The following is a 14,013-nucleotide window of genomic DNA, read 5'->3' on the forward strand; positions in this document are numbered from 1 at the left end:
CCCCGCCCCACCACCCCCACAAGGAAGGTGTAAAGTACGTACTTGAATGGCCCTTTTAACCACTTAAGGACCCCTTCACGCCGATCTACATCGGCAGAAGGGCACGGCTGGGCACAAGCACGTACCTGTACGTGCCCAGCCGTGGGTCGATCGCCGCCGGTGTCCCACGATCGGGTCACAGAGCTGAAGAACGGGGAGAGATCAGTGTAATCAAACCTTTCCCCGTTCTTCCTAGTGTGGCTGTCACCGATCATCTGTTCCCTGTGTTGGGGAACGACGATCAGTGACGTCACACGCACAGCCACGCCCCCCCCCCACAGTAAGAACACTCCCTTAGGGCACACTTGACCCATACACCGCCCCCTCCTGGTTAACCCCTTCACTGTCAGTGTCATTTTCACAGTAATCCGTGCATTTTTATAGCACTTTTTCGCCGTGAAAATGACAATGGTCCCAAAAATGTGTCAAAAGTGTCCGATGTGTCCGCCATAATGTCGCAGTCACAAAAAAAAAAAAAAAAAAAAAAGCCATAAAACTATCCTTTATTTTGTAAACGCTATAACTTTTGCGCAAACCAAACGCTTATTGCAATTTTTTTTACCAAAAATATGTAGAAGAATACGTATCGGCCTAAACTGAGGAATTTTTTTTTAAAAAAATCATTTTTTGGGGATATTTATTATTATAGCAAAAAATATAGCATTTTTTTTCAAAATTGTTGCTCTATTTTTGTTTATAGCAGCATCTTGACCTTAGGGTATTATCCTCCTGTTAGGAGATTGACTAGGCAGAAAAACAGCATGTTAAGTGTTAAAACGCATCACACAGTACAGTACCTCCCAGGGGGCGGTCCCCCTGGGTCCACCCCCTTCTCCCTGCATCTTGCAGCTCAGTTAAAAGCAGTACAAACAAAGAAGGAGGGATGGGTGCTGTGTGTCCATGAACGGAACTGAAATGGATTTTACGGTGAGTACAAAAATCCTATTTTCTCTTCCGTTCATGGACGGACACAGCAGCATCTTGACCTTAGGGACGTCCCGAGCAGTGTCAAAAAAACGAGGGGTGGGAAAAAAAACACAGCAGCAAACAAACGTCACCTCAAACAAACCTTAAACAGGTGCAACCTTAAACAGCTGCCTGCAAAACCTTGCGGCCGAAGGAAGCATCCGAAGATGCACTCACATCAACCTTGTAAAACTTTGAGAAAGTGGATGGACGACCAGGTCGCCGCCTTACACACCTGGCAAACAGATGCTTGATGGCGGAAAGCCCAAGGAGGCACCAATTGCCCTGGTCGAATGCGCCGTAACCGGGAAGGGAGGCGCCCGCTCCTTTAGAGCATAGGCCTGAAGAACGACCTGCCTGATCCACCTAGAAATGGTGGCCGACGAGACTGCCAGACCCTAGGACCAGTCGCCGACATGAACAGTGAATCCGACCTGGAATGGAGCCGTAGCAGACAGGTACACCCGTAGTGCTCTGACGACGTCCAAGGAATGTAAAGCAGCCTCTTTGGGATTCGCCGGCCGAGGACACAAGGATGGAAGAACAATGTCCTTGATTAGATGTAAAGCCGAAACAACCTTAGGAAGGAGCAAAGGCTGCTGACGCAGCAGCACCACCTTATCCTTGTGGATGACCAAATAGGGAGCCTTGCAAGACAAGGCCGCTAATTCAGAAACCCGTCTGACCGATGTAATCGCCACCAAAAAAAAAAACACCTTCTGGGAGAGAGTCAATAAGGGAATCTCCCCAATGTTCTCAAACAGGGGCTTCTGAAGCACAGAGAGAACTAAATTGAAGTCCCACGGAAGCAGAGGAGGACGTACCGGAGGGGCCACATGCCAAACCCCCTGCACAAACGTAAGCACTTGAGAGTGCGCCGCCAAGGGTCGCTGAAAGAAAACTGCCAAGGCCGAAATCTGCCCCTTAAATCGTACTTAAGGCGAGTGTCTGGTCCGCACCACGCTGTAAAAACAGCAGAATCCTAGAAATCACATATGCACAGGGATGCCAATTCATCTCCTCACACAGAGATGCAAGCCTTCCACGTATGATGGTAAATCTTCCGGAAAGTAGACTTCCGCGCCCGCAGCATGGTAGAGATCACCGAGTCCGACAGACCTCGGTACCTTAGCACCTGGCTTTCAATAGCCATGCCTTTAAAGCCAACAATTGTAAAACAGGATGAAAAAATGGGACCTTGCGACAGAAGGTCCTCTCGCAGTGGCAGGCACCAAGGAACAGCTCTCCCACCAAACACACCAGATTGGCGTACCAGGGACGACGAGGCCAATCTGGAGCAATTAGGATAGTCTGGATCCCCTCGGCCTCCACCCTGCGGAGCAGACAGGGAATAAGCTGCAGAGGAGGAAAGGCATAGATTAGCCGATACTGACCCCACAGCGCCACCAACGCGTCCACCCACGGGTCCTTTGACCTGGCCACGAACCTCAACACCTTCCGGTTGAGCCACGATGCCAGGAGATCCACGTCTGGCGTGCCCCATCTTAGACACAGACTCTGAAATGCATCCGGGTGTAGCGACCACTCTCCCTGGCCCAGCGTGGTCCGCCTGCCAGTTCTGCACGTCCGGAATGTACACAGCCGACAGAGCCGGTACGTTCTGTTCTGCCCACCTGAGGATGTGAGCGACCTTGGTTGCTGCAGTCGAGCTTCTTGTGCCCCCCCGATTTACATATGCCACAGCCGTGGCGTTGCCTGACTGGACGGCCTTGTAGTCTTAGACCACTTGGAGAGGCACAGCTTGATCGCCCGGAGTTCCAGGACATTGATCGGCAGGCGGGATTCTTCCTCAGTCCAGCGCCCCTGGGCCGACTGAACTCACCACACTCCCCCCCCAGCCGGTGAGGCTGGCATCCGTCATGACCACCGTTCAGTGACATGGAAGAAACGGCTTCCCGGCCCGAAGAACCGGAGACGTCAGCCACCACACTAGGGAGGACCTGAGCAGGCGGCTCACACGGATTTGAGAATCCAGAGACTAAGGGCACTCGTCCCAACGCGACAGAATTTCTCTTTGTAACTTTTGAGTGTGAAATTGAGCATACGGAACCGCCTCGAAGGAGGCTGCCATGAGACCCAGGACTCGCATGCAAAAGCGGAGCGATGACCATCTAGGTATTCTAGGCATTGAGACGGTACCAACACCGACTTCTGAACATTTAGCACCCAACCGAATTCCCAGAGGGTCTGGCAGGTGATAGACACATCTTCCTCTAATTCTGAGCTTGAAGAGGCTCTCAGAAGAAGGTCTTCCAAGTAGTTTACAATAGCGATTCCACGCTGCCTCAGCAGGGCCAGAATCGGGGTGAGCACCTTGGTGAAAACCCTCGGTGCCGAAGGGGAGGGCCACAAATTGAAAGTGGTCTTCCCCGACCGCAAAGCGCAAATATCGTTCGGTGGGCAAGAGAGAAACTATCTTGTACCCCAAGAAAACTACCTCGCAAACCCACCGGTCGGAAAGAAGAGACGTCCACCGAGCCACGAAGTCGGCCCCCCACCCAAGTGACGGGCGGGGGCAGACCTTCATGAGGACGCAGATTTTTCCGCAGGCTTGTTGGGCTTGCGGAACCAGGGGCGCTTCTGCCCTTCAGTAGGCGTCTTAGCGGCCTGGGAGCGTCTTAGCGGCCTGGGAGCGTTTACCTGCAGCACCGATGGACGGAAAAACGCTTGTGGGCGGTAAAAGGAGGGCCCCTGCCGATGGCGAGGCTCCTTACCCTTACTGGATTGTGGGAGCAAAGTGCTCTTACCTCCCATGCCATCTTTAATAATGTCATCCAGAGAGGCCCCAAAAAGACTGGACTGCGGACCATCACTTCAGCCAGATCAGGCGGCGCAACACCACCGCATAGACCGAGGCTCTGGAGAGCAAGGGAAGTGTATCCAGGGCTGACTCGCAGACAAAATTTTTAGGCCCTGTACCAACTGGTCGGCCAACACCACACAGTCCGGAGGAGCCTGATGCTCCTCCAACCCCTGACGCAACATCTTAGTCCATTCAGTAAGTGTCTGAGACACTAGAGCCCCGGCCACGACCGGTCGCACCGCCAACCCAACCACCGTAAACATGGAAAGGGCCACAGCCTCAGCCCGCCTATCTGCGGGGTCCTTGAAGGCAGGAGCCCCTTTCACAGGTAACATGGTCCCCTTGTTCAGTCTGGACACAAGGGGGTCCACTGATGGGGGAGAAGTCAATTTTTTCAAGAAAGTCTCCTCAAACAGATAACAGACAGCTAAACAGTTTGGGGCAGAAAAAAACTTTTGCGGCCGATCCCATTCCTTGTACAAAAGCTTTTCCAGATAAGGAACACAAGGAAACACCGTAGCAGTGTGGGCCGGCTTACGGAACCCAAAAGGAACCAACATCTCTGATGTCTCCGCCGAATCCTCCATTTTTAGAGTATCCCGCACCGCGGTGATAAGAGCTCCTACCAGCGCCCTATCATGTGCCTACCCTGATGCAGAGTCATCCTCACTGTCCGTGTGGTCGAGGCCTGCATCCTCTGACACATCGGAACCAGGGTCGGGAGCAGTAGCTAGGCTCGATTCCGCATCAGAGGCGTCCCCTGAAGAAGGCGGGGGAGGGGCGCTTTTTACCCCCTTTTTGTCCACACGCCGCTTCCACCCTGGCAACAAATGCCTCCAAGACTGCCGCCATAGCGTACACAGAAATCGCAGGTGCACTAATAGTCAATTTAGGCATGTCTGGGGAGATGCATCGGGTTCTGACACCATGCTGACCAACCCCTTGCCACCATTAGGGATGTAAGGCAAGACACACAGACCACCCTCTTGGCTGCAGCAGAGAGACAAGGGACCCCCCGCAGAGGACTCACCACCCCGGACCAGGCACCGTACAGCTGCCGTCCGCCTCCTAGAGTGCTCTCCCCGTGCCATCCCTCAGTAAGTGTGCTTTAGCCGTTCACGCCGATATTCTAGCCACTAGAGGCAAAATACACCTCCCAAAATGGCCGCTGACCCGCCACTCTGTAAGCAGAGCACGCGGGCTACAAGAAAATGGCCGCCGACACCAGTTAAAGGAGCCGGGCGCTGCCAAAATGGCGGCCGCGAGTGCAGTAAAAAACACACAGACAGAAAGCATGGCAGCGAACACCCGGGACCCCCAAGGCATTCCACCCCCCCACACATGGCACCAAGAGAACACCCCAGAGAACAGACCCGTCACACAGCCCCCAGTCCTAGGATGGAGCCCCCCCCAGGTGGACCCCCGTATCGCAGCCGTCCCAGCTACCCAGAGCGTAGGTAAGGAGTGGAGGAAGGTAGAGAGGAAAAGCAGGGCGGACCCTCTTGACTTCCCCGGGAATGCCCAGCCGTGACACCCTCCCGGAGCAGGGGGACTGCTACTTACCCGTCCTGCGACGACCGGCTGAAGACATCCCAGACAGAACCAACGTCCGCGCGGTTACAGCATGGCTGTTGGCCCGACACACTGACATAAAGCCCGGTCATATGTGTGCCCTGAAACATATAGCTCACCAGCCACCCCTGGAGCAACGGGGCATGTCGTAGACGGCCCAGTGGGTAGCTAAAAGGCCGGCACAAGCTCTATGGCCGAACTGGGGGGACTACAAGGATCGAGGATCCAGCCAGTCACGCAGTCAGCAGTTGATTGTAGATCTCAGGATCAAAAAATGCAGAAAAAAGCAGAAGAAAAGAAAAAGATTTCAAAAATGCCCAGGCCACATTGGCCCACAGGGAGCCATGTCGTTCTCCAGGTGCTAGGCAGAAAAAAACTGAGCTGCAAGATGCAGGGAGAAAGGGGATGTACCCAGGGGGACCGCCCCCTGGGAGGTACTGTACTGTGTGATGTGTTTTAACACTTGTTAACACTTGTGATGTGTTTTACACTCTGCCTAGTCAATCTCATAACAGGAGAATAATACCCTAAGGTCAAGATGCTGCTGTGTTTGTCCATGAATGGAAGAGAAAAAAAGGACATCAATTTTGTTTGGGAGCCACATTGCAATTGTCAGTTAAAGCAACGCAGTGCCGAATCACAAAAAGGGGCCAGGTCCTTTATCTGCATAATGGTCCGGGTCTTAAATGGTTAAAAAAACAACACTTGCGACTGCATGCAAGGTCCTCACTCTTTCGTTGCACCGCCCCGTTGCTGCTGAAGGCGCACTCTGCCATTGTGACACATAACACAGTGATCTGTAAAGGTGCCACCACAATGTGTGTGAGATTGAAGGAAATGCTGGAGAGACTCACCTCTGTGCCAAATACTAGAGACATTGCTTAAACACTACTGGGGAAGCAAGATGGCCACCACGAGGAGGCTCTGCCTCCCCCGGTGACAAAACTGGCCACACAGTGCAATTGTGCATGTGGCTCAGGCATCACAAGGAAATTCAAAGGGCAGAGGACAAACACCACCTCCAGCAGAGCAGTTGGTGTCCAGAGCCACCAGGCTGTTATGTAGAGCTTCAATGGCCCGGGAAGATCCCCAAAAAATGCAGAAAAAAAAAAATAGTTGAGGGGAACAACACAGTATCAAGTGCCACACAGCCATGACATAGGCCAGTGATATGCAATTAGCGGACCTCCAGCTGTTGCAAAACTACAAGTCCCATCATGCCTCTGCCTCTGGGTGTGATGATTGTGGCTGTCAGAATCTTGCTATGCCTCAAGGGATTTGTAGTTCTGCAACAGCTGGAGGTCTGCTAATTGCATATCCCTGACATAGGCGATGGGGAATTTTTCAACACCAGGCCTGGTGGAGGAATCGCTCACGAATTGGGGGGGGGGGGGGGGGGTGACACCTGTAATAGGGTCACCAGCAAGGCTACCAAAGGGGCACTGATCAGTTTGGCTGCAGGGCCCCCGTGAGAGTTCAATCTTCACCCATAGCAAGGGGCTTTGCCCAGAGGGCCGTCAAAGACTTGATCCCCCAGTTGGAGTTCACTGCCTTGGAGCGGTAATAGCACCCTACCGGAAAACAGCAGGCAATATATATATCATTGCATAGGGTTCCCTCCGTAAACACAGGGTCTGGTGCCAAGCAGCAACATTACAGGCTTTTACTGCATTGTGTTCTATTACATCCGGTGTGGGGTACAGGTACTATTCCTCTGAGTGATGATAGCTGTGGGAAGGGATCCAGATAAAACCTATTGGAACCTTTGAGGATCAGGAACAACCACTATTTTATTCTCTAGGGTCTCTGCTAAAAAAAACAAAACATATAATGTTTGGGGGTTCCAAGTAATTTTCTAGCAAAAAATGTATGATTTTATCTTGAAACCAACAAATGTCAGAAAAAGGTTTAGTGTTTAAGTGGTTAAACTTTCCTCATTTACACACAGAAGTCTATTCCTTTGATCTAAAGGACAAACTCGTTACAATGTTTCAGACTTTAGAGTGTTGTGATATTTGGCAGACTGCCCGTTTTTTTTTCCTTCGACTGCTGTCGGCTTAAGCAGAGCAGAGAATTCTCTGCATAGAAAGAATCGGGAAATACTTTGTCAAGATCGCGGGGGGGGGGGGGGGGGGGGTTGGAGGATTGCGATGATTTTTAACAATTAATCATGCAGCTCAACTGCATAAAAGGTTATGAGCTTATAGGGGAGAAGTTTACCTTCTGTGGTCATTTTGGCAAGCTCTGGAACTTCCACATAAAAGTTCTTCCTGTAAGGTTCATATTCTATCTTTCCATGATCCACAGGCTCCAGCTGTTTGCGCTGCTTAGTCTGAAAGCCAGTCAGAGCAGTTTGAAGATCAACCTCTTCTTCTTCTGAAGAATACTATAAAAAAGGAAAGAACTTACTGCATCTTATGAACAAATTTTACTGAATAGCCACCCACTTGCAAATTTCACAACTATCAGAGAAAAAAAAGTCAACGCCACTCATCATCAAACATGTCTAAAGAAGCGTCAGACGACCTTATTATGAAGCGTCAGACCTCCTTATTACAACTGGACTACAGTGGAACCTTGGATTACGAGCATAACCCGTTCCAGGAGAATGCTTGGAATTCAAAGCACTCGCATATCAAAGCGCGTTTCCCCATAGAAGTCAATGGAAACAAAGATAATTTTTTCCGCATTGGCTTCTATTGCATGCAATACCGCATGTGGCCAGAGGTGGGGGGGCGCTGGAGAGACAGCTCGGCTGAACTCAGCTCTGCACTGTAACGGTTCCCCTAGGTCCTCGGTGCTTACATCTTCAGTCTTTCCAGGTTCTGCATCTTCGGCTGCTTGAATGGCTGGGCTGTGGGGATGTCAATCCCATGCATGCAAGCCACATTACTGCAGCACATAGAGTGGCTGTAAATGTGGTCAGAGTTGCGCATGCACATGCTCAGATCACATCACCACTGACAGGCAGGGGCACAATCATGACAGAAGAGAACACTAGGGTTTTGGAATCTGGACTACCACTTTAAAACAATGTCACAGACTAATAATTTCATATTTAATTTAGTTCCTGGAAGTAAAAGGGTAAATGCCTGGGTATGGGAGTCTTGAGACAACCATTAAAATACAGCCACACAAATGAAAGAATGTATTAATACTAATAATAATATTTAAAACTTATCTTCAGGTTTCATTTAACTATAAACAGATTTAAAGACATTATTTTTTTAAACAAAACAATAAATAAAAAATAATAAGTTTACAAAAACGGGCTTATACTTACCTGAATGGCCCCAAACCTCTTCTTCGAGTCTTCCACCGACACATCTGGGCTCCCCATCTTCTTAGTGTGCCACCACAGGAAGTCATTTACTATAGTGGCACAGCTTTAGGCTCAATCCCAAGCTTCATTGCCATAAAAACACAGACAGCGCGGCTCAACCCCGCCAATGGCTACTGCTGCCTACACAAAGCCTGCGAGACCAGGAAGAAAGAGCAGCAGCAAACGAGCACAGTGCCGAATCCAGTGAGGGCTCAGGTAAGTATAAGGGAGGGTGAGGGGGCTGAAGCTTTTACCCAAACATTTTTTACCTTAATGCAAGAAATGCATTAAGGGTCAAAAATGTATAGGCTTTAGAGCCATTTTAAAATTTAAAGTGTAAGTTCACCTTTACCAAAAAATCTGTAAGGTGAACTTACACAGGACCAATGCTGCATCCACCTAGGTAAGTACGATTTGGGGGGGGGGGGGGGGGCAAACCCATACTTTTAAAGGGAAAAGTTCACCTTTACAGAAGAATCTGTAAGGTGAACTTGCACAAGAAGACACCCTACCCATTCCCCCAGTTCCACTGACCTGCAGCATGGTGATCTCCCGTTCCGAGCCCTGTTCTACACAGAGCCGAGTGTTCGAATATCGCTGATGGCTCAGTTCTCACAGCTCCCAAGCAAAGAGCTGCTGACTGTCAATCAGCATCTCTCTGCTCTGATCCTCTACGCTCACTGGAGCGCTGGGGAGTGGCCGTCTCAGGCTCTTAGCAGCTCGCTAAGTGAGAGGTTGAGACGGGTGGATTGATTCTTGTGACGTCAGCAGAGAGCGGACTTCAGTCAGCTTTCTGCTAAAAACAAGTCACAGGAGTGCAAAACGAATCGCACTTTTGTGAGCCATAGGAGAAGCCCAGCCAAAAGAGCTTAGGCTGGACTTCTCTTATAAAAAAAACTCTGCCAGTCAAAAGGAAGCTTTGTATTCCTCCCTGAAATTCAAAGCTTCCTGTGAAAGGCTGAGCGCTGCTCAGCCCAACTTGATTTTGTTCCAGGAGTGGGGCAGAAAGTTCTCGTCCTGCTGTCGGAACACATTCTGTACACTTTATGTAGCAGAGGCTACATATAGCCATGGAAACCTTTAGACCCCTTTCACACCGAAGGTGTTTTTCAGGCGCTAAAAGGCTACAAATAGCGCCTGTTAAACACCTCCCCCTGCAGCCCCAGTGTGAAAACCACGATGCATTCACACTGGAACGGTGCGCTTGCAGGACGTTCGAAAAAGCCCTGCAAGCAGCATCTTTGAAGCGGTGTATACACGGCTCCTCCACCGCCCATTGAAATTATAGGGCACTGCTGCTGAAGCGCCTGCAAAGCGATTCTGCAGCGGCACTACACGGGTGCATTTAACCTGTTCTACAGCTGCTAGCAGGGGTTAAGAGCACCCCGCTACTGGCCGAAAAGCGCAGCTTAAAGGGGTGGTTCCCCCTAAAACAAAATTCTAACAATACATTCGGATGTCTGCTTACACTGCGGGTAGGCTGGCTTTTGTTTTTTTGCTTTAGTACATACCTCGATATCGCCGTTTCCTCGCTTGGCGGTGGGCGTTCCTAGTTGATTGACGTTCCTCAGACGGGCGCATACTGCGCGTCACGACTTTCCTAAAGAAGCCGAACATCGCTGCGCAGGCGCCGTATAGAGCCGACTCTATACGGCGCCTGCGCAATGACGTTCGGCTTCTGTCGGAAAGTCGTGACGCGCAGTATGTGCCCGTCTGAGGAACGTCAATCAACTAGGAACGCCCACCGCCAAGCGAGGAAACGGCGATATCGAGGTATGTACTAAAACAAAAAAACAAAAGCCAGCCTACCCGCAGTGTAAGCAGACATCCGAATGTATTGTTAGAATTTTGTTTTAGGGGGAACAACCCCTTTAAACTAACATTGCTTTACCGCCAACATGGCCAGCTGTTAGTGTGAAAGGGATCTTGGTAAAGTAATGAGTTTGTTTGAACAAACTTGGCCAAACAATCCATTAAAATGAAACATGGGGGGGGATCAGCTTTAACAAAATGTATTCGCGCTTCAGCATAATAGATCAGGGGTCATCAACCCCCGGGCCGCGGCCTGTTTGCAGCCGGGCCGCGAAGGCTGCACTATCTGATAGTAGTGCAACGGATCACACTATGCGATCCGCGGATTGCCACCGCGGCCATAGCATTAGGAAAAAGGCCGCGGCTTTGGCCTAGCTCCGGAGCCGTGGCCATCTTGGTACACCCGGCGGCGGCCCTCCTCTCTGTTTACACCCACAGAGGAGGAGGAGCCTGCGCTCGAGGGACACACACGCCGCTGTCTAAGGTCTGCACTACTGGGGGGTTACTGTCTGAGGTCTGCACTACTGGGGGGTTACTGTCTGAGGTCTGCACTAAATGACAAGTTGCATCTGATGTCAGGCGACGTGGCAAGTGACAATCCGCATCGTGACGTGGCATGTGACACTCTGGCACATTCTGCATTATGGTGAGTTTTCATTACTATTTCATTATATATTACAATGTAATAATATAAATAATGATCATATCAATGATGTGCCAGGATGATTGAAGCGCCAACACCAGCCATTGCCCCGATAGATGTCCCGCGAAAAGCCCACCGGGCCTTGGCACAATTTTCTTCAACAATGCCGGTCCCCAATGCCAAAAAGGTTGGGGACCACTGTAATAGCCTGCCCCTGGCTGCCTCTACACAAAATACATTTGACTGGCTGGTGTGAATGAAGTCTAAAGCTTAAATGACAAGCATGATGGTGCACAAGAGACTGCCACTTGTAGGCCCCATGCACACAGCTGCATCCAGCTGTCTGGCATTTTAGTGCAAAAAAGAGGAATGATGGAGCATCCAGCCTGACTGCCTGCAGCCTGTCAGTGTATAGCAGGCTGTGGCTGGACAGTACTGAGTGGTACATGCATTTAGAGCCCCATGTGTTTAGTTATGAATGCAGACTAGTGAAAGCCGATAACAGGTACTAGGCACTCTCATCCAGCTTTCAGTACCCTCAGTTTTGACTGATCACTGCAAAAAGCTGTGGCACTTTTTCAGAATGCTGAACATTGCTAGCTCCCTATTTCTATACATTTCTATTGGCCAGTGAAGCTGCTCTACATGCCCAACATGCAGCAGTATTGTCTTGCTTAGTCAGTATAGAAGGGTGTGGGGCCAATGGGGCGGCAGAATAAATCCAGATTAAAGAAATAGCCAGCACTATTTAAACACTATATATTAAAAATGGTTTATATATTTGTGGAGCTATGTGTAGGCCACACAGGATCATTAAGGTCCCTCTGTATATTGTGGGCCCTAACTGATCTAACAAAACATTTCTCATCCTGAGACAAACATAGCTATAAATAAATGAAAGAATATGTGTGAAGGTAGCCAACTCCTTAGTCGAAATTTCCCAAAAAATAAAACAAAGCAGCATAAGGGAAATTACTTACGATTGATGTCATGTGTCCCTTGTGCTGCTGTCTCCTTTACAAGAGGGTATCTTCCTCCCAGATACCCGTCAGAGTGCCCAACCTTTTTTCCAGCACTTCCATTCATACAAGCCGTACTACAGCTTGTATGAATGAAACGTGCTCCAAGAATGGAGGGGGCACACCTTTCAATCATCTGTCTACCCTTCATTTATAAATCTGGTTTCATTCACAGAAGCTGCTGGAGCTCTCACTGACAGCTACCCACACACTAAAATGCTGCATTTTACCATGCAGGCTAATGTGAACACAATCTTAAAGCCCTAGTTTGAGAGATCAACTTGGGTACAATCGGCCTACCAGATTCACTTGTGATTATTGCTAGCAGCTGCTACAGCCGCCAGCAATAATCATTGTCTTCTGCCAGCAGGGACGGCAGACAATTGCTCGGCAAGGGGGACTCCCCTGTCAGCACTGTCTGTGTTGATGAGGGAAAACATGCACATTTCGTTCCTCCAACCAAGAAATTTGCACCGTCTAAGGCCTGCCTAAGAGTCATTGAAAAAAACCCCTCCATAATCCCAAGATTCAAACACATTTAGACTTAAAAGTCTGTCATGCCATCATACAAAACCATGAATGAGAATTAACTCCCAGAACAATTTAAATTCATTTACTTCCATGGCATCTTGATCATTTTCCATGAGTTCTCCTTTTTTTTTTGTTGTTTCTGCAGAAGCCTTTTTCGTGGTCATCACAGCGACAACCTTTGTGACATTCTGTCCACTTTTCTGTAGAAGAAATAATAAAAATAAAAAATAAATTAAGAGTACATAAAATGTAAAAAAATAAATTAAACAATCTTAAAGGCTAACTCCACGTGTTACATGTGTACTTAGGGTGCAACAAAAAACATGTTGCTAAGCAACCCTCCCACCCCTTCAAAGTGGCAGCCCCGTGACAGCATGCAGAGGTTATCATCCCCCACTGCAGCTGTCAATTTTGAAAACGGTGTGGCTGTGTGGAGCGTTGCAGTGGATCATTGACTCACAGGCTCAAAGCTTTACAGGCTCCTGTAAAAAATGTACATGAAAGAAATCTGATGTGGGGGGCGTGGCTTGCACGCGATCGAGATGGCCGCTTAAGCGCAGAGCTCTGACGGAGGACCGGGGGTTTAGCGGAAAAACGATCGTGTAACCTGCCAAAAACAGAAGAAAAACCTTGCTTACATAGAGCGGAACTCACCCGATGTTGCCACGCAAAAGAAAGGATCAGAAGCAAGCTAAGAAGCTCACAGACTTCTTTGACATGCCGGCTTCAGCGGGGAGACAAACAAGATGGCGACGATGACGCTGTTATACAAAAGCCATCGTCATATACTGACCTCCCGGGTGACGATCCTAGTCCATGAGACACTGAACATCAGATTCAAGCTCCGGACTCCCCTTCACATAGCCCATCCTCACTAAGCCCGGCAAAGACGAAAAGGAGAATCGATGACGTCACCCAGTTTTATTCAGGTATGGCGTCTGTACAGCTAGATCAAGCAGGCCCCAGTAGTGCGTCATCGATTGCCAACTACCCTACCTCAGGAAAGCCAGTGCTAGATACTGTAATGAAAGATATGCTCGTAACATTGCAAACATGGCTTATGTCCAACTTTTCAATTATGATAAACAACTTTTCAATTGAAATGAAGGGACTGGGTGATAGAGTCCACCATATTGAAAACAAAATGGATGACCATTCTGATACAGTTAACGATCTCATTGACGCGTATAAGAACCTAACAGAGGACAATATGTGGGTTAGAGCTAAACTCGCAGATCTTGAGGATCGCTCAAGAAGAAATAGTCTTAAATTGAGAGGGGTACCT

At 49.3% G+C, this 14,013-nt stretch overlaps 1 protein-coding gene across 1 annotated transcript in view; it reads right to left on the minus strand.

The window, feature by feature from the left end:
* The window catches only part of DDX46 (DEAD-box helicase 46), a 327,918-nt gene that overhangs the window by 214,646 nt on the left and 99,259 nt on the right, over nt 1-14,013 (minus strand). Inside the window, 2 exon segments of the mRNA XM_040344766.1 lie at nt 7,622-7,787; nt 12,815-12,928. Coding sequence (XP_040200700.1) covers nt 7,622-7,787; nt 12,815-12,928 — 280 coding nt within the window.

This window comes from Rana temporaria, chromosome 3 (assembly GCF_905171775.1).
Source record: "Rana temporaria chromosome 3, aRanTem1.1, whole genome shotgun sequence".
NCBI lineage: Eukaryota > Metazoa > Chordata > Amphibia > Anura > Ranidae > Rana > Rana temporaria.